This window comes from Oncorhynchus keta, chromosome 19 (genome assembly GCF_023373465.1).
Source record: "Oncorhynchus keta strain PuntledgeMale-10-30-2019 chromosome 19, Oket_V2, whole genome shotgun sequence".
Lineage (NCBI taxonomy): Eukaryota > Metazoa > Chordata > Actinopteri > Salmoniformes > Salmonidae > Oncorhynchus > Oncorhynchus keta.
This window is the reverse complement of record NC_068439.1, coordinates 82,744,025-82,765,028: the sequence shown is the minus strand read 5'-3', so window position 1 is coordinate 82,765,028 and position 21,004 is coordinate 82,744,025. Positions and strand designations below refer to the sequence as shown.

Here is a 21,004-nt window from a genome sequence, read left to right as displayed (position 1 = left end):
TCTGGTTCTAGGGACCAAGTTTGGTACAGAATGGACAGTACAGGACTAGTTATAAACAGAGTTTTTTTTGTGTGTGTGTGTGTGGGGGAGAATATGTAATGTGTAGAAGATTTTATTTAAAAACTGTGAATAGGCCTAATATAGTTTACTTAATATTAATACATTAGTTCATGTACTTTTACCCCTCCTCTTCCATCAGCTCACTCTCACGCCTCGCTCCAGTTACAGCCATGGCCACAGCGCACTACTTTACCTCAGATGCCAACGTACAGTCAGTGAATGAATGAATCCTTCAAGAGATGAATTGAGTTCAACCGACTCTGGGTAAGTGGAAGGGTTGCCTTCATTGCCCAACTCTGATAATGTGGTTGTTATCAGCTGTGTGCACAGCAGGATACTGTCTGGTGAGCGCCGAACAGTAGCCAAACGGAGCAGTTGCTATGGCGAGATGATTTTTTGCATTTGTGTGTGTAAAATTAGCACGGGACGGGGAGTAGTTTCACAGGGACAGAACCGGAAAGTTCAGTCGTTATAGAGCAGTTGCTGAAACAGGACAGTACGGGAAAAGATTTGACAGGACAAGACAGGACAGGAATGGGTTTTCACTCCCGTGTCAACCTCTACACTTTTAGACAAGAAAAGGTTTCCTAAAGGGTTCTTTGGCTGTCCCCGTAGGAGAACCCTTTTTGGTTCCCGGTAGAACTCTTTTGGGTTCCATGTAGAACCCTCTGTGGAAAGGGTATTACATGGAACTCAAAAGGGTTCTACTTGGAATCAAAAGAGTTCTAGAGAAGGGTTCTTCAAAGGGTTCTCCTATGGGGACAGCTGAAGAGCAGTTTTGGTTCTAGTTAGCACCTTGTTTTCTAAGAGTGTAGTGCAGGGTGAAGTCACATTTACATTTTAAGTAATTTAGCAGACGCTCTTATCCAGAGCGACTTACAATTACTGCATTCCTCTTCAGCTCGGTGAGACATATCACAATAGTAGCAAGTACATTTCCCCCACAATGCTCAGTAGACGCTGACCTTGGTTCAGTTTAGCATTTTCCATACTAATGGTTAATCTATCACTCGGGGGAAACTTCACCCCGGACCCCACACAGGCTGGGGATGGGACATGAAGAACAGGAGAATATCGGCCAGAAATCATTCACGACAATGCAATGAAAATGAACAAATAGCAACATATGAAATAGCAGCATGCCCTGCATGCTTACCTCTGAGTCTATATGGGTGGGTTGGTGAATGCCCTGCATGCTTACCTCTGAGTCTATATGGGTGGGTTGGTGAATGCCCTGCATGCTTACCTCTGAGTCTATATGGGTGGGTTGGTGAATGCCCTGCATGCTTACCTCTGAGTCTATATGGGTGGGTTAGTGAATGCCCTGCATGCTTACCTCTGAGTCTATATGGGTGGGTTGGTGAATGCCCTGCATGCTTACCTCTGAGTCTATATGGGTGGGTTAGTGAATGCCCTGCATGCTTACCTCTGAGTCTATATGGGTGGGTTGGTGAATGCCCTGCATGCTTACCTCTGAGTCTATATGGGTGGGTTGGTGAATGCCCTGCATGCTTACCTCTGAGTCTATATGGGTGGGTTGGTGAATGCCCTGCATGCTTACCTCTGAGTCTATATGGGTGGGTTGGTGAATGCCCTGCATGCTTACCTCTGAGTCTATATGGGTGGGTTGGTGAATGCCCTGCATGCTTACCTCTGAGTCTATATGGGTGGGTTGGTGAATGCCCTGCATGCTTACCGCTGAGTCTATATGGGTGGGTTGGTGAATGCCCTGCATGCTTACCGCTGAGTCTATATGGGTGGGTTGGTGAATGCCCTGCATGCTTACCGCTGAGTCTATATGGGTGGGTTGGTGAATGCCCTGCATGCTTACCTCTGAGTCTATATGGGTGGGTTGGTGAATGCCCTGCCTGCTTACCTCTGAGTCTATATGGGTGGGTTGGTGAATGCCCTGCATGCTTACCGCTGAGTCTATATGGGTGGGTTGGTGAATGCCCTGCATGCTTACCTCTGAGTCTTTATGGGTGGGTTGGTGAATGCCCTGCATGCTTACCTCTGAGTCTATATGGGTGGGTTGGTGAATGCCCTGCATGCTTACCTCTGAGTCTATATGGGTGGGTTGGTGAATGCCCTGCATGCTTACCGCTGAGTCTATATGGGTGGGTTGGTGAATGCCCTGCATGCTTACCTCTGAGTCTATATGGGTGGGTTGGTGAATGCCCTGCATGCTTACCTCTGAGTCTATATGGGTGGGTTGGTGAATGCCCTGCATGCTTACCTCTGAGTCTTTATGGGTGGGTTGGTGAATGCCCTGCATGCTTACCTCTGAGTCTTTATGGGTGGGTTGGTGAATGCCCTGCATGCTTACCTCTGAGTCTATATGGGTGGGTTGGTGAATGCCCTGCATGCTTACCTCTGAGTCTTTATGGGTGGGTTGGTGAATGCCCTGCATGCTTACCTCTGAGTCTATATGGGTGGGTTGGTGAATGCCCTGCATGCTTACCTCTGAGTCTATATGGGTGGGTTGGTGAATGCCCTGCATGCTTACCTCTGAGTCTATATGGGTGGGTTGGTGAATGCCCTGCATGCTTACCTCTGAGTCTATATGGGTGGGTTGGTGAATGCCCTGCATGCTTACCGCTGAGTCTTTATGGGTGCGTTGGCGAATGCCCCTGGCTCCAATCACCAGCTCCACTGACAGACTCCAACCTTGCTGTGGACAAACAGTGGGGTTGCAACATAACTTTCATGTCTTGACAAACTTCAGACTCATACAATATTTTCTGTGAAGTGAGCCGTGACAAAAGGAAAACCCAGAGCATGTCTAATTGTAGATTATTACGGTGCAGTGATCCAAAAGTATGATCAGGAAAATGATCAGGAAAATGAGATGATAGGTTTTTACTGCGTACTGACAGGACCTCACTCAGGTATTTACTGTGTACTGACAGGACCTCACTCAGATATTTACTGTGTACTGACAGGACCTCATTCAGATATTTACTGTGTACTGACAGGACCTCATACTGACAGGAACTCACTCAGGTATTTACTGTGTACTGACAGGACCTCACTCAGATATTTACTGTGTACTGACAGGACCTCACTCAGATATTTACTGTGTACTGACAGGACCTCACTCAGATATTTACTGTGTACTGGCAGGACCTCACTCGGGTATTTACTATGTCCTGACAGGACCTCACTCAGGTATTTACTGTGTACTGACAGGACCTCATACTGACAGGACCTCACTCAGATATTTACTGTGTACTGACAGGACCTCAGTCAGATATTTACTGTGTACTGGCAGGACCTCACTCGGGTATTTACTATGTCCTGACAGGACCTCACTCAGGTATTTACTGTGTACTGACAGGACCTCATACTGACAGGACCTCACTCAGGTATTTACTGTGTACTGACAGGACCTCACTCAGGTATTTACTGTGTACTGACAGGACCTCACTCAGGTATTTACTGTGTACTGACAGGACCTCACTCAGGTATTTACTGTGTACTGACAGGACCTCATACTGACAGGACCTCACTCAGGTATTTACTGTGTACTGACAGGACCTCATACTGACAGGACCTCACTCAGGTATTTACTGTGTACTGACAGGACCTCACTCAGGTATTTACTGTGTACTGACAGGACCTCACTCAGGTATTTACTGTGTACTGACAGGACCTCACTCAGGTATTTACTGTGTACTGACAGGACCTCATACTGACAGGACCTCACTCAGGTATTTACTGTGTACTGACAGGACCTCACTCAGGTATTTACTGTGTACTGACAGGACCTCACTCAGGTATTTACTGTGTACTGACAGGACCTCAATCAGGTATTTACTGTGTACTGACAGGACCTCAATCAGGTATTTACTGTGTACTGACAGGACCTCAATCAGGTATTTACTGTGTACTGACAGGACCTCATACTGACAGGACCTCACTCAGGTATTTACTGTGTACTGACAGGACCTCACTCAGGTATTTACTGTGTACTGACAGGACCTCAATCAGGTATTTACTGTGTACTGACAGGACCTCAATCAGGTATTTACTGTGTACTGACAGGACCTCATACTGACAGGACCTCACTCAGGTATTTACTGTGTACTGACAGGACCTCACTCAGGTATTTACTGTGTACTGACAGGACCTCATACTGACAGGACCTCACTCAGGTATTTACTGTGTACTGACAGGACCTCACTCAGGTATTTACTCTGTACTGACAGGACCTCATACTGACAGGACCTCACTCAGGTATTTACTGTGTACTGACAGGACCTCACTCAGGTATTTACTGTGTACTGACAGGACCTCACTCAGGTATTTACTGTGTACTGACAGGACCTCATACTGACAGGACCTCACTCAGGTATTTACTGTGTACTGACAGGACCTCACTCAGGTATTTACTCTGTACTGACAGGACCTCATACTGACAGGACCTCACTCAGGTATTTACTGTGTACTGACAGGACCTCATACTGACAGGACCTCACTCAGGTATTTACTGTGTACTGACAGGACCTCACTCAGGTATTTACTGTGTACTGACAGGACCTCACTCAGGTATTTACTGTGTACTGACAGGACCTCATACTGACAGGACCTCACTCAGGTATTTACTGTGTACTGACAGGACCTCACTCAGGTATTTACTCTGTACTGACAGGACCTCATACTGACAGGACCTCACTCAGGTATTTACTGTGTACTGACAGGACCTCATACTGACAGGACCTCACTCAGGTATTTACTGTGTACTGACAGGACCTCACTCAGGTATTTACTGTGTACTGACAGGACCTCACTCAGGTATTTACTGTGTACTGACAGGACCTCACTCAGGTATTTACTGTGTACTGACAGGACCTCATACTGACAGGACCTCACTCAGGTATTTACTGTGTACTGACAGGACCTCACTCAGGTATTTACTGTGTACTGACAGGAACTCACTCAGGTATTTACTGTGTACTGACAGGACCTCAATCAGGTATTTACTGTGTACTGACAGGACCTCAATCAGGTATTTACTGTGTACTGACAGGACCTCAATCAGGTATTTACTGTGTACTGACAGGACCTCATACTGACAGGACCTCACTCAGGTATTTACTGTGTACTGACAGGACCTCACTCAGGTATTTACTGTGTACTGACAGGACCTCAATCAGGTATTTACTGTGTACTGACAGGACCTCACTCAGGTATTTACTGTGTACTGACAGGACCTCATACTGACAGGACCTCACTCAGGTATTTACTGTGTACTGACAGGACCTCACTCAGGTATTTACTGTGTACTGACAGGACCTCATACTGACAGGACCTCACTCAGGTATTTACTGTGTACTGACAGGACCTCACTCAGGTATTTACTCTGTACTGACAGGACCTCATACTGACAGGACCTCACTCAGGTATTTACTGTGTACTGACAGGACCTCAGGTATTTACTGTGTACCTCATACAGGACCTCATACTGACAGGACCTCACTCAGGTATTTACTGTGTACTGACAGGACCTCACTCAGGTATTTACTGTGTACTGACAGGACCTCATACTGACAGGACCTCACTCAGGTATTTACTGTGTACTGACAGGACCTCACTCAGGTATTTACTGTGTACTGACAGAACCTCATACTGACAGGACCTCACTCAGGTATTTACTGTGTACTGACAGGACCTCACTCAGGTATTTACTGTGTACTGACAGGATCTCACTCAGATATTTACTGTGTACTGACAGGACCTCACTCAGGTATTTACTGTGTACTGACAGGACCTCACTCAGGTATTTACTGTGTACTGACAGGACCTCATACTGACAGGACCTCACTCAGGTATTTACTGTGTACTGACAGGACCTCATACTGACAGGACCTCACTCAGATATTTACTGTGTACTGACAGGACCTCACTCAGGTATTTACTGTGTACCCGACTGCAAATACCTGAGTGCGGCCCTTTCTAATTGTATTGTTTGTAAAGCCAACAGCAACACGAACCACCAGTTCGCAGGGGTAGACCTCCTCATCAACGTTGATGAATTCAGTGAGCGTTTTGAAGAAGCGAACCATACACTCCTCCTCCTTCAGAGTAGCGTACTGCTGGAAGGTCTGGGTGATCAGCTTCCGAAGAGGACGAGACTGGGACAGAACATCACAACATGAGACAACATTTTCATAACCCTATTTTAACTATGATGTCAAATAGTAAACAGCACGGTAAACGACACTGCCAGCATAGAAATGATCAGAAATGAACAGAAATGAACAGAAATTATCAGAAATGAACAGAAATGATCAGAAATGATCAGAAATGAACAGAAATGAACAGAAATGATCAGAAATGATCAGAAATGAACAGAAATTATCAGAAATTATCAGAAATTATCAGAAATTAACAGAAATGACCAGAAATGTTCTTTGCTGACATAATAGTTACAGCGAGGCTCATTATTAAAAACTTTGTAGAAACTTCCAATAATATGTTGAACGATCATGTGGAAATCAAAATTCATAAATGTACCTTCATGCGGTCAATGAGCTCCTGTGGGAAGAACAGGTTCAGCCCCACGTCCTTCCTTCATTGGTCAAAATAAATCACATTCAGAGAGACCAGTTAGAATAAACCAACCAATCAAACCAACGTGATAGAAACGTTAGGTAATAAACCAACCAATCAAACCAACGTGATAGAAAAGTTAGGTAATAAACCAACCAATCAAACCAACGTGATAGAAAAGTTAGGTAATAAACCAGCCAATCAAACCAACGTGATAGAAAAGTTAGGTAAAAAACCAACCAATCAAACCAAGGTGATAGAAAAGTTAGGTAATAAACCAACCAATCAAACCAACGTGATAGAAAAGTTAGGTAATAAACCAGCCAATCAAACCAACGTGATAGAAAAGTTAGGTAATAAACCAGCCAATCAAACCAACGTGATAGAAAAGTTAGGTAATAAACCAGCCAATCAAACCAACGTGATAGAAAAGTTAGGTAATAAACCAACCAATCAAACCAACGTGATAGAAAAGTTAGGTAATAAACCAACCAATCAAACCAACGTGATATAGAAAAGTTAGGTAATAAACCAGCCAATCAAACCAATGTTATAGAAAAGTTAGGTAATAAACCAACCAATCAAACCAATGTGATAGAAAAGTTAATAATAAACCAGCCAATCAAACCAACGTGATAGAAAAGTTAGGTAATAAACCAACCAATCAAACCAATGTGATAGAAAAGTTAATAATAAACCAGCCAATCAAACCAACGTGATAGAAAAGTTAGGTAATAAACCAACCAATCAAACCAACGTGATAGAAAAGTTAGGTAATAAACCAACCAATCAAACCAACGTGATAGAAAAGTTAGGTAATAAACCAACCAATCAAACCAACGTGATAGAAAAGTTAGATAATAAACCAACCAATCAAACCAACGTGATAGAAAAGTTAGGTAAAAAACCAACCAATCAAACCAACGTGATAGAAAAGTTAGGTAATAAACCAGCCAATCAAACCAACGTGATAGAAAAGTTAGATAATAAACCAACCAATCAAACCAACGTGATAGAAAAGTTAGGTAAATGAAGGTTGCTACTAACAAACCTGTAAAATGTAAATACTTACTCTAGTAACTCAAAGTTGGACTTCTTCTCCAAACCTTTAGCGTTCATGTCTTTATAAAACCTCCTGAGGACCAAGCAGATAAACACTGTTTTATTTTTAACCGAGTCGGTGATGTTTCCCTACTTTTAAATTATTTATATATATTTTTAAGATCCTATTAAAATGTTCTGTACGGTGGAGGAAAAGCTCATAAGCATTTCACTGTATCGTTTACACCCATTGTATTCTGTCATGTGACAAAATAAACTTGAATTTGAATTGATTTGGAACAAACGCGACATTACGAGGCTCTACTACGGACAAACCCACTGTGACGTTGATGACATCTCTACACGTTAACAAGAGGATACATAAAGGAAAGCCCAACCTCACCTGATCTCCAGACAGCCCAGCTGCAGGGCCATCCCATCACTGACCTTACTGGCATGGTACTGCATGTAGTCACTACGCACCTAGACACAGACCCAAGATGGCATAGAGAGACCACATGTACTGTTGTTAACGGGTTAGAGGTAGTTACGCTGCATTCCATCACTGACCTTACTGGCATGGTACTGCATGTAGTCACTATACACCTAACACAGGCAATATCGAGAGAACACGTTTATTGTTATTTGCATGTAGTCACTACGCACCTAACACAGGCAATATCGAAAGAACACGTTATTAACTGTTATGAAGTCACTCAGCCTGGTCTCATAGTCTAGACGTAACATAGTACATGTAAATCCGGGACACTCAAATTAGTATGGTATGTTATGTTTGCTGTTAATATATAAAGACAGATGGTTACTTTAGGCTTAAACCAAAGTAGGGTGGTTGGTTGGGTTAGATGGGTGGGCGTATAACGTGAACGTCTAGCAACCCAAAAGGTCCCATCAGGGACAACTTTATATAATTAGCCATTTTTCAACTACTTACTACTTTTTAGCTACATTGCAACCACTTAGCATGTCAGCTAACCCTTCCCCTAACTATAACCTTAACCTTTTAATCTAACTCCTAAACTTAGGACTTAGATTAAACCTAGCTAAACCTAGCTAATGTTAGCCAGCTAGCTAACATTAGCCACCGAGCTAAAATTCATAACATATACATTTTTGCAAATTCTTTAACATATAATATGAATTGTAATCTGTAACATATCATATGAAATGGGTGACGGACATCCACAAATTAATACATACCATAACATGTAATATTAAACCGAGTGTCTCGGATTTACTTACACAATGATAAGAAGTGCTCTGAGACTAGGTTGTGTAACTATGCATCTACAGTATTACCACATGTCCAATACAACAGACAACAGAAAACAGGGAATTATTGCTGACGATGAAGTTCTGGAAATTAGTCATGTGTTCTCTACATAGTCAGAGTATTAATGTGTTCTCTACATAGTCAGAGTATTAATGTGTTCTCTACATAGTCAGAGTATTAATGTGTTCTCTACATAGTCAGAGTATTAATGTGTTCTCTACATAGAGTATTAATGTGTTCTCTACATAGTCAGAGTATTAATGTGTTCTCTACATAGTCAGAGTATTAATGTGTTCTCTACATAGTCAGAGTATTAATGTGTTCTCTACATAGAGTATTAATGTGTTCTCTACATAGTCAGAGTATTAATGTGTTCTCTACATAGTCAGAGTAGTAATGTGTTCTCTACATAGTCAGAGTATTAATGTGTTCTCTACATAGTCAGAGTATTAATGTGTTCTCTACATAGTCAGAGTATTAATGTGTTCTCTACATAGTCAGAGTATTAATGTGTTCTCTACATAGTCAGAGTATTAATGTGTTCTCTACATAGTCAGAGTACTAATGTGTTCTCTACATAGTCAGAGTATTAATGTGTTCTCTACACAGAGTATTAATGTGTTCTCTAGATAGGCAGAGTACTAATGTGTTCTCTACATAGTCAGAGTAGTAATGTGTTCTCTATATAGAGTACTAATGTGTTATCTACATAGTCAGAGTATTAATGTGTTCTCTACATAGTCAGAGTACTAATGTGTTCTCTACATAGAGTATTAATGTATTCTCTACATAGTCAGAGTACTAATGTGTTCTCTACATAGAGTATTAATGTATTCTCTACATAGTCAGAGTACTAATGTGTTCTCTACATAGAGTACTAATGTGTTCTCTACATAGTCAGAGTGGTAATATGTGCTCTACATAGAGTATTAATGTGTTCTCTAAATAGTCAGAGTACTGCTTGCTGCCTACTGTACCTGTTGATAGAAATACAGAAGTGTAGTACTGTCTTCTTTAAACTTTTCCAGGAAGTTGACTGGAATGTAGCGGACTCTCAGGTCATACCTGTGGAGAGATGAAAATAACCATACTTCAGAGTAGCAGTCTTCAACTGATGAACGTACCTCTGCTTTAGAGTAGCAGTCTTCAACTGATGAACGTACCTCTGCTTTAGAGTAGCAGTCTTCAACTGATGAACGTACCTCTGCTTTAGAGTAGCAGTCTTCAACTGATGAACGTACCTCTGCTTTAGAGTAGCAGTCTTCAACTGATGAACGTACCTCTGCTTTAGAGTAGCAGTCTTCAACTGATGAACGTACCTCTGCTTTAGAGTAGCAGTCTTCAACTGATGAACGTACCTCTGCTTTAGAGTAGCAGTCTTCAACTGATGAACGTGTTCTCTCTGCTTTAGAGTAGCAGTCTTCAACTGATGAACGTACCTCTGCTTCAGAGTAGCATTCTTCAACTGATGAACGTACCTCTGCTTCAGAGTAGCAGTCTTCAACTGATGAACGTACCTCTGCTTTAGAGTAGCAGTCTTCAACTGATGAACGTACCTCTGCTTTAGAGTAGCAGTCTTCAACTGATGAACGTACCTCTGCTTTAGAGTAGCAGTCTTCAACTGATGAACGTACCTCTGCTTCAGAGTAGCAGTCTTCAACTGATGAACGTATAGTCAGAGTATTAATGCTTTAGATAGTAGCAGTCTTCAACTGATGAACGTACCTCTGCTTTAGAGTAGCAGTCTTCAACTGATGAACGTACCTCTGCTTTAGAGTAGCAGTTTTCAACTGATGAACGTACCTCTGCTTTAGAGTAGCAGTCTTCAACTGATGAACGTACTACCTCTGCTTCAGAGTAGCAGTCTTCAACTGATGAACATACCTCTGCTTTAGAGTAGCAGTCTTCAACTGATGAACTGTGTTCTCTATAGAGTATTAATGTGTATTAATGTGTTCTCTACATAGTCAGAGTACCTCTGCTTCAGAGTAGCAGTCTTCAACTGATGAACGTACCTCTGCTTCAGAGTAGCAGTTTTCAACTGATGAACTACCCATATTTTAGACTAGGAGTCTACAACTGATGAACTACCCATATTTTACACGATAGGAATTCTTCAACCTTTTCTTGGTCGGGGACCCCGTCCCAGGCGAACCCAAAGCACCACCCCAACACTTTATATTTTACAGTGGAGGTTGAAGCAGAAACAATCTCCTTTGTCTGTGACTCTTTCGTCTTGTGGCTCCATGAGGAAACTTCCTTTAAACAAGGCTGTCGTACATTGGTTCACTTATGCCCTAAAATAAATGTGTTCATATGTCCCACTCCTCCTCCACACTGTCCCACTCCTCCTCCACCCCTGTCCCACTCCTCCTCCACCCCTGTCCCACTCCTCCTCCACCCCTGTCCCACTCCTCCTCCACCCCTGTCCCACTCCTCCTCCACCCTGTCCCACTCCTCCTCTACCCCTGTCCTACTCCTCCATCCACCCTGTCTCACTCCTCCTCCACCCTGTCCCACTTCTCCTCCACCCTGTCCCATTCCTCCTCCACCCTGTCCCATTCCTCCTCCTCCCCCTGTCCCACTCCTCCATCCACCCCTGTCCCACTCCTCCTCCACCCCTGTCCCATCCCTCCACCCCTCCTCTCACCTCCACTCTGCCTCCACGTGATGACTCTCATAGCGTTGCTCCACCTCCCCCACGGTCAGGTCTGGATGGAGCCAGTGGAGCTCATCTGACTTGAGGTGCTTCAGCAGCAAACCATAGCAGCCTTTATACTGGATGTTAGGGCCCAGTCTACCACTGGTCAGAATAGACTGGACTATAGCCTGGAGGAGAGAGACCAGTACAGAGTCAGTCAGTTAAAATGATACCACTGGTCAGGATAGACTGGACTATAGCCTGGAGGAGAGAGACCAGTACGGAGACCGTCACAGTTAAAAGGATACCACTGGTCAGAATAGACTGGACTATAGCCTGGAGGAGAGAGACCAGTACAGAGTCAGTCAGTTAAAATGATAGCACTGGTCAGGATAGACTGGACTATAGCCTGGAGGAGAGAGACCAGTACGGAGACCGTCACAGTTAAAAGGATACCACTGGTCAGAATAGACTGGACTATAGCCTGGAAGAGAGAGACCAGTACGGAGACCGTCACAGTTAAAAGGATACCACTGGTCAGAATAGACTGGACTATAGCCTGGAGGAGAGAGACCAGTACGGAGACCGTCACAGTTAAAAGGATACCACTGGTCAGAATAGACTGGACTATAGCCTGGAAGAGAGAGACCAGTACGGAGACCGTCACAGTTAAAAGGATACCACTGGTCAGGACAGACTGGATGTTACAAACCCCTTTGGCCCTGCAGTCTAGGGGGGTGGATGGAAACGAGACCCGTAACATATCTCATACAAATCGTAACAGTGAAAAGGAACAGTGAGAACTAATAACAACAGACAACCCAACTTTACCGTCAAACACTGGGGTTTATTGTTCAAATACACGATAATGAGGGGGGGACAATCTAATGTATTTATGTATATTACAATCACATGTATTTATGTATATTACAATCAAATGTATTTATGTATATTACAATCTAATGTATTTATGTATATTACAATCTAATGTATTTATGTATATTACAATCAAATGTATTTATGTATATTACATGTATTTATGTATATTACAATCTAATGTATTTATGTATATTACAATCTAATGTATTTATGTATATTACAATCTAATGTATTTATGTATATTACAATCAAATGTATTTATGTATATTACAATCTAATGTATTTATGTATATTACAATCTAATGTATTCATGTACATCAAATGTATTTATGTATATCAAATGTATTTATGTATATTACATGTATTTATGTACATCAAATGTATTTATGTATATCAAATGTATTTATGTATATTACATGTATTTATGTACATCAAATGTATTTATGTATATTACATGTATTTATGTATATTACATGTATTTATGTATATGAAATTTATTTATGTATATGAAATGTATTTATGTACATCAAATGTATTTATGTATATCAAATGTATTTATGTATATTACATGTATTTATGTATATGAAATGTATTTATATGTATATCAAATGTATTTATGTATATCAAATGTATTTATGTATATCAAATGTATTTATGTATATCAAATGTATTTCAAATGTATTTATGTACATCAAATGTATTTATGTATATTACATGTATTTATGTATATTACATGTATTTATGTATATCAAATGTATTTATGTGTGTCAAATCTAAATCCCTTTTGATGTCAACAGCTGGTCAAAGTGTAGTTAATCACCCTGATCTTCCAGGAGCTGTCACACTTGACCAGTTTGAAGTTCTTCCCCAGGGTGTTATTGGTGGAAAAACAGACTTTGAGGATCTTGGTGGGTCCTCCCTCCCCGCTGAAGGGGCTCTGTTGTGGGCCGTCGTTGTGGCCGGGGCTGGGTAGCCTCCAGGACAGGGTGGTAGTGTCTCCCTGCATCACCTCGTACATTCTCACGGTAGAGAGAATGATAACGTCATACTGATGTCACACCTGGGGAGAGGGCGGGAGAGGGAGAGGGAGAGTGAAAGAGGAGAGAGAGAAAGAGGAGGGGGGATTGAGAGAGGGAGAGAGAAAGAGGAGAGAGAGAAAGAGGGGTGAGAGAGAGGGAGAGAGACAAAGAGAAGGGGGGAGAGAGAGAAAGAGGAGGGGGGAGAGACAAAGAGGAGGGGGGGGAGATAGAGAAAGAGGAGGGGGAGAGAGAGGGACGGGGGAGAGAGAAAGAGGAGTGGGAGAGAGAGGGAGAGAGAAAGAGGGGGGGGTTATTGCCATCATCCCCAGTTTGAGACAGAGAGGGTGGTCAGTCAGAAAGATACCAGGTAACTTTCCCACTCTGGATCCATCCAGTCAAAACCCAGAAGTTCAGTTCAGCCGTGACATGATTTACACAGTAATAATGCTATGCGGTGTACTGCAGTGTCAGATGTGGTTGTGACTCACTTTAAAGTTGATTTACAGATGTGATCTACTGATATAGCCCAACATTCCTGTCTTTCACTTCATGTGAAGGCCTGTGTTAATCACAAGGTAAGCTCGCAGCGGCACGGCGTGTAGGCCCTACACACACCACGTTCAGTATCTATTCTACTGTAGCAGAGAACATAGTGCTATGTAGAACCATTTGTCTCAGTAGTAGAACCCTCTGACAAAATGGTTCCAGATAGAACCCTTTCAGGTGAGATATAAAAAAAAAACACTTTTTGGTTACTAATCGAGTAGCAACCTTTCAGAGGTTATACAGTGGGGAGAACAATTATTTGATACACTGCCGATTTTGCAGGTTTTCCTACTTAGAAAGCATGTAGAGGTCTGTAAATTTTTATCATGTGAGAGACGGAATCTAAAACAAAAATCCAGAAAATCACATTGTATGATTTTTAAGTTAATTCATTTGCATTTTATTGCATGACATAAGTATTTGATACATCAGAAAAGCAGAACTTAATATTTGCTACAGAAACCTTTGTTTGCAATTACAGAGATCATACGTTTCCTGTAGTTCTTGACCAGTTTTGCACACACTGCAGCAGGGATTTTTGAGCAGGGGGACCTTGCGTGCGCTGCAGGATTTTATTCCATGTTGCTAATGGTTTTCTTTGAGACTGTGGTCTCAGCTCTCTTCAGGTCAGTGACCAGGTCCTGCTGTGTAGTTCTGGGCTGATCCCTCACCTTCCTCATGATCATTGATGCCCCACGAGGTGAGATCTTGCATGGAGCCCCAGACCGAGGGTGATTGACCGTCATCTTGAACTTCTTCCATTTTCTAATAATTGTCCCAACAGTTGTTGCCTTCTCACCAAGCTGCTTGCCTATTGTCCTGTAGCCCATCCCAGCCTTGTGCAGGTCTACAATTTTATCCCTGATGTCCTTACACAGCTCTCTGGTCTTGGCCATTGTGGAGAGGTTGGAGTCTGTTTGATTGAGTGTGTGGACAGGTGTCTTTTACACAGGTAACGAGTTCAAACAGGTGCAGTTAATACAGGTAATGAGTGGAGAACAGGAGGGCTTCTTAAAGAAAAACTAACAGGTCTGTGAGAGCTGGAATTCTTACTGGTTGGTAGGTGATCAAATACTTATGTCATGCAATAAAATGCTAAATTAATTACTTAAAAATCATACAATGTGATGTTCTGGATTTTTGTTTTAGATTCCGTCTCTCACAGTTGAAGTGTATCTATGATAAAAATTACAGACCTGTACATGCTTTGTAAGTAGGAAAAACCGCAAAATCTCCCCACTGTATGTGGAACCAGAGGTTATATGTGGAACCAGAGGTTATATGTGGAACAAGAGGTTCTATGTAGAACAATAGGTTCTATGTGGAACCAGAGGTTCTATGTGGAGAGGTTCTATGTGGAACCAGAGGTTCTATGTGGAGAGGTTCTATGTGGAACCAAAAAGGGTGCAATATGATCCGAAAAGAGGGTTCTCCTACAGGTGACATATGGTTGTATATGGCACTCTTCGTTTCTGAGCGTGTTCTGTATAAAAAAAAATGTTTTTAAAACTTCTGTTGATTTTCTTCAGAAATCATTTTGAAATATAAACGTAACAAACAACATTGAACAACATTTCGAACCCCTGAAGTGTTGAACCTAAAGCCGTACTTGACATGAACCAATGACAGTAACAACATGAACTTGTTTGACCACAAAGCTGTAAAGGATAAACACCAGAGAAATCCCCAACTCCAAACTATCAGACCTTTAACACGACACTGGGAGAACAAAAAGGAGCCTGTTTACTGAGCTCTCTCAATAGTATGTTAAGCAACAAGCATACTTCACCCTGCTTCATTTCATGTGTTCTAATGAATGGGGTGGGGGGGTCAACACAGTAGAAAATTGTGATATTATTTTTGGAGATATTTTATCGATTCTATGACTTTCTATGGAGGAAACAAAAATGTTGTTAGGTAGTTGATGTTAGTTAGCGCTAGTCGGATGTACCTGCGCCAAAACATCACTAGTTGATGTTAGTTAGCGCTAGTCGGATGTACCTGCGCCAAAACATCACTAGTTGATGTTAGTTAGCGCTAGTCGGATGAAAAACATCACTAGTTGATTTAGTTAGCCCGGATGTACCTGCGCCAAAACTGCTATCTCTCCTTCTATAGCTTGGCCTGAATCTTATTTCCCAATGGTACCTCTCATCCCACAAACAGAACCTCTATATTCTAGATGTTCCTGCCACAAACAGAACCTCTATATTCTAGATGTTCCTCCCACAAACAGAACCTCTATATTCTAGATGTTCCTCCCACAAACAGAACCTCTATATTCTAGATGTTCCTCCCACAAACAGAACCTCTATATTCTAGATGTTCCTCCCACAAACAGAACCTCTATATTATATTCTAGATGTTCCTCCCACAAACAGAACCTCTATATTCTAGATGTTCCTGCCACAAACAGAACCTCTATATTCTAGATGTTCCTGCCACAAACAGAACCTCTATATTCTAGATGTTCCTCCCACAAACAGAACCTCTATATTCTAGATGTTCCTCCCACAAACAGAACCTCTATATTCTAGATGTTCCTCCCACAAACAGAACCTCTATATTCTAGATGTTCCTGCCACAAACAGAACCTCTATATTCTAGATGTTCCTCCCACAAACAGAACCTCTATATTCTAGATGTTCCTGCCACAAACAGAACCTCTATATTCTAGATGTTCCTGCCACAAACAGAACCTCTATATTCTAGATGTTCCTGCCACAAACAGAACCTCTATATTCTAGATGTTCCTCCCACAAACAGAACCTCTATATTCCAGATGTTCCTCCCACAAACAGAACCTCTATATTCTAGATGTTCCTGCCACAAACAGAACCTCTATATTCTAGATGTTCCTCCCACAAACAGAACCTCTATATTCTAGATGTTCCTCCCACAAACAGAACCTCTATATTCTAGATGTTCCTCCCACAAACAGAACCTCTATATTCTAGATGTTCCTCCCACAAACAGAACCTCTATATTCTAGATGTTCCTCCCACAAACAGAACCTCTATATTCCAGATGTTCCTCCCACAAACAGAACCTCTATATTCTAGATGTTCAGAACCTCTATATTCTAGATGTTCCTCCCACAAACAGAACCTCTATATTCTAGATGTTCCTCCCACAAACAGAACCTCTATATTCTAGATGTTCCTCCCACAAACAGAACCTCTATATTCTAGATGTTCCTCCCACAAACAGAACCTCTATATTCTAGATGTTCCTGCCACAAACAGAACCTCTATATTCTAGATGTTCCTCCCACAAACAGAACCTCTATATTCTAGATGTTCCTCCCACAAACAGAACCTCTATTCTAGATGTTCCTCCCACAAACAGAACCTCTATTCTAGATGTTCCTCCCACAAACAGAACCTCTATATTCTAGATGTTCCTCCCACAAACAGAACCTCTATATTCTAGATGTTCCTCCCACAAACAGAACCTCTATATTCTAGATGTTCCTCCCACAAACAGAACCTCTATATTATATTCTAGATGTTCCTCCCACAAACAGAACCTCTATATTCTAGATGTTCCTGCCACAAACAGAACCTCTATATTCTAGATGTTCCTGCCACAAACAGAACCTCTATATTCTAGATGTTCCTCCCACAAACAGAACCTCTATATTCTAGATGTTCCTCCCACAAACAGAACCTCTATATTCTATATGTTCCTCCCACAAACAGAACCTCTATATTCTAGATGTTCCTGCCACAAACAGAACCTCTATATTCTAGATGTTCCTCCCACAAACAGAACCTCTATATTCTAGATGTTCCTGCCACAAACAGAACCTCTATATTCTAGATGTTCCTCCCACAAACAGAACCTCTATATTCTAAACAAACAGAACCTCTATATTCTAGATGTTCCTCCCACAAACAGAACCTCTATATTCCAGATGTTCCTCCCACAAACAGAACCTCTATATTCTAGATGTTCCTCCCACAAACAGAACCTCTATATTCTAGATGTTCCTCCCACAAACAGAACCTCTATATTCTAGATGTTCCTCCCACAAACAGAACCTCTATATTCTATATGTTCCTCCCACAAACAGAACCTCTATATTCTAGATGTTCCTGCCACAAACAGAACCTCTATATTCTATATGTTCCTCCCACAAACAGAACCTCTATATTCTAGATGTTCCTCCCACAAACAGAACCTCTATATTCTAGATGTTCCTGCCACAAACAGAACCTCTATATTCTAGATGTTCCTCCCACAAACAGAACCTCTATATTCTAGATGTTCCTGCCACAAACAGAACCTCTATATTCTAGATGTTCCTGCCACAAACAGAACCTCTATATTCTAGATGTTCCTCCCACAAACAGAACCTCTATATTCTAGATGTTCCTGCCACAAACAGAACCTCTATATTCTAGATGTTCCTGCCACAAACAGAACCTCTATATTCTAGATGTTCCTCCCACAAACAGAACCTCTATATTCTAGATGTTCCTCCCACAAACAGAACCTCTATATTCTATATGTTCCTGCCACAAACAGAACCTCTACATTCTAGATGTTCCTGCCACAAACAGAACCTCTATATTCTAGATGTTCCTGCCACAAACAGAACCTCTATATTCTAGATGTTCCTGCCACAAACAGAACCTCTATATTCTAGATGTTCCTGCCACAAACAGAACCTCTATATTCTAGATGTTCCTCCCACAAACAGAACCTCTATATTCTAGATGTTCCTGCCACAAACAGAACCTCTATATTCTAGATGTTCCTGCCACAAACAGAACCTCTATATTCTAGATGTTCCTCCCACAAACATAACCTCTATATTCTAGATGTTCCTGCCACAAACAGAACCTCTATATTCTAGATGTTCCTCCCACAAACAGAACCTCTATATTCCAGATGTTCCTGCCACAAACAGAACCTCTATATTCTAGATGTTCCTGCCACAAACAGAACCTCTATATTCCAGATGTTCCTGCCACAAACAGAACCTCTATATTCTATATGTTCCTACCACAAACAGAACCTATATATTCTAGATGTTCCTGCCACAAAGAGAACCTCTATATTCTATATGTTCCTGCCACAAACAAACAGAACCTCTATATTCTATATGTTCCTGCCACAAACAAACAGAACCTCTATATTCTATATGTTCCTCCCACAAACAGAACCTCTATATTATATATGTTCCTGCCACAAACAGAACCTCTATATTTTATATGTTCCTGCCAGAAACAGAACATCTATATTCTATATGTTCCTGCCACAAAGAGAACCTCTATATTCTAAATGTTCCTCCCACAAACAGAACCTCTATATTCTAGATGTTCCTGCCACAAACAGAACCTCTATATTCTAGATGTTCCTGCCACAAACAGAACCTCTATATTCTAGATGTTCCTGCCACAAACATAACCTCTACATTCTAGATGTTCCTGCCACAACCAGAACCTCTGTATTCTATATGTTCCTGCCACAAACAGAACCTCTATATTCTAGATGTTCCTGCCACAAAGAGAACCTCTATATTCTATAAGTTCCTGCCACAAACAGAACTTCTATATTCTAGATGTTCCTCCCACAAACAGAACCTCTATATTCTAGATGTTCCCCCCACAAACAGAACCTCTATATTCTAGATGTTCCTCCCACAAACAGAACCTCTATATTCTAGATGTTCCTGCCACAAAGAGAACCTCTATATTCTAGATGTTCCTCCCACAAACAGAACCTCTATATTCTATATGTTCCTGCCACAAACAGAACCTCTATATTCTAGATGTTCCTGCCACAAACATAACCTCTATATTCTAGATGTTCCTCCCACAAACAGAACCTCTATATTCTATATGTTCCTGCCACAAACAGAACCTCTATATTCTAGATGTTCCTGCCACAAACAGAACCTCTATATTCTAGATGTTCCTGCCACAAAGAGAACCTCTATATTCTATATGTTCCTGCCACAAACAGAACCTCTATATTCTAGATGTTCCTGCCACAAACAGAACCTCTATATTCTATATGTTCCTGCCACAAACAGAACCTCTATATTCTAGATGTTCCTGCCACAAACAGAACCTCTATATTCTAAATTCAAATTCAAATTCAAAAATTGGCTGACTGACTGGTTGACTGGTTGACTGGCTGGCTGATTGACTGACTGGTTGACTGGCTGACTGACAGACTGACTGGTTGACTGGCTGACTGACTGACTGACTGACTGACTGACTGGCTGACTGACTGACTGGCTGACTGACTGGCTGACTAACTGACGAACTGACTGACTGACTGACTGGCTTACTGACTGACTAACGGACTAACTGACTGACTGACTGGCTGGCTGGCTGACTGACTGGCTGACTAACTGACTGACTGGCTTACTGACTGACTAACGGACTAACTGACTGACTGACTGACTGACTTGCTGACTGGCTGACTGACTAACTGACTGACTGACTGACTGACTGGCTTACTGACTGACTAACGGACTAACTGACTGACTGACTGGCTGACTGACTGACTGACTGACTGGCTGACTGACTGACTGACTGACTGACTGACTGACTGACTAACGGACTAACTGATGAACTGACTGACTGACTGACTGACTGACTGACTGACTGACTGACTGGCTGACTGACTGACTAACGGACTAACTGACTGACTGACTGGCTGGCTGGTTGACTAGCTGGGGAAAAGGATATGGGGTCTGAGCCTTGGTTAAACTGGAGTGTAAGTCAAAAGGAAAGTCAAACATATCCAAACAAAAGTACTCTCCAGTAGTAGTATGTAAAGCCCTACTTCTCTCACTTACAGTAGTAGTATGTAAAGCCCTACTTCTCTCACTTACAGTAGTAGTAAGTAAAGCCCTACTTCTCTCACTAGTAGTAGTAGTATGTAAAGCCCTACTTCTCTCACTTAACAGTAGTAGTAAGTAAAGCCCTACTTCTCTCACTTACAGTAGTAGTAAGT

General features: G+C 41.8%; 1 protein-coding gene and 3 long non-coding RNA genes across 10 annotated transcripts in view; all 4 read right to left on the bottom strand.

The window, feature by feature from the left end:
• LOC118377755 (protein-tyrosine kinase 2-beta-like) overlaps nucleotides 1-21,004 on the bottom strand; it is a 75,477-nt gene that overhangs the window by 38,218 nt on the left and 16,255 nt on the right. The window contains exons 2-9 of the mRNA XM_052471593.1: nucleotides 13,285-13,524; nucleotides 11,595-11,773; nucleotides 9,922-10,009; nucleotides 8,057-8,136; nucleotides 7,685-7,747; nucleotides 6,577-6,631; nucleotides 6,054-6,194; nucleotides 2,657-2,731 (exon numbers count right to left, since the gene is read on the bottom strand). Of these exons, the coding sequence (XP_052327553.1) occupies nucleotides 2,657-2,731; nucleotides 6,054-6,194; nucleotides 6,577-6,631; nucleotides 7,685-7,747; nucleotides 8,057-8,136; nucleotides 9,922-10,009; nucleotides 11,595-11,773; nucleotides 13,285-13,482 (879 nt within the window). The 5' untranslated portion in view covers nucleotides 13,483-13,524. The remainder of the gene's footprint in view (nucleotides 1-2,656; nucleotides 2,732-6,053; nucleotides 6,195-6,576; nucleotides 6,632-7,684; nucleotides 7,748-8,056; nucleotides 8,137-9,921; nucleotides 10,010-11,594; nucleotides 11,774-13,284; nucleotides 13,525-21,004) is intronic.
• On the bottom strand, nucleotides 1,273-2,638 carry LOC127909539 (uncharacterized). 6 transcript variants are annotated; one of them, XR_008071780.1, is made up of 4 exons: nucleotides 2,612-2,638; nucleotides 2,297-2,341; nucleotides 2,027-2,071; nucleotides 1,273-1,306 (listed from the first exon to the last, which is right to left on the bottom strand). It is a non-coding gene; the product is annotated as an uncharacterized LOC127909539 (long non-coding RNA). The 6 variants fall into 6 exon arrangements; XR_008071779.1 differs by lacking the exon at nucleotides 1,273-1,306 and adding an exon at nucleotides 1,318-1,351; XR_008071778.1 differs by lacking the exon at nucleotides 1,273-1,306 and adding an exon at nucleotides 1,543-1,576.
• On the bottom strand, nucleotides 4,326-5,124 carry LOC127909538 (uncharacterized). 2 transcript variants are annotated; one of them, XR_008071774.1, is made up of 3 exons: nucleotides 5,027-5,124; nucleotides 4,764-4,845; nucleotides 4,326-4,353 (listed from the first exon to the last, which is right to left on the bottom strand). It is a non-coding gene; the product is annotated as an uncharacterized LOC127909538 (long non-coding RNA). The 2 variants fall into 2 exon arrangements; XR_008071773.1 differs by lacking the exon at nucleotides 4,326-4,353 and adding an exon at nucleotides 4,572-4,599.
• On the bottom strand, nucleotides 10,020-10,703 carry LOC127909537 (uncharacterized). The gene is made up of 3 exons (XR_008071772.1): nucleotides 10,670-10,703; nucleotides 10,462-10,578; nucleotides 10,020-10,302 (listed from the first exon to the last, which is right to left on the bottom strand). It is a non-coding gene; the product is annotated as an uncharacterized LOC127909537 (long non-coding RNA).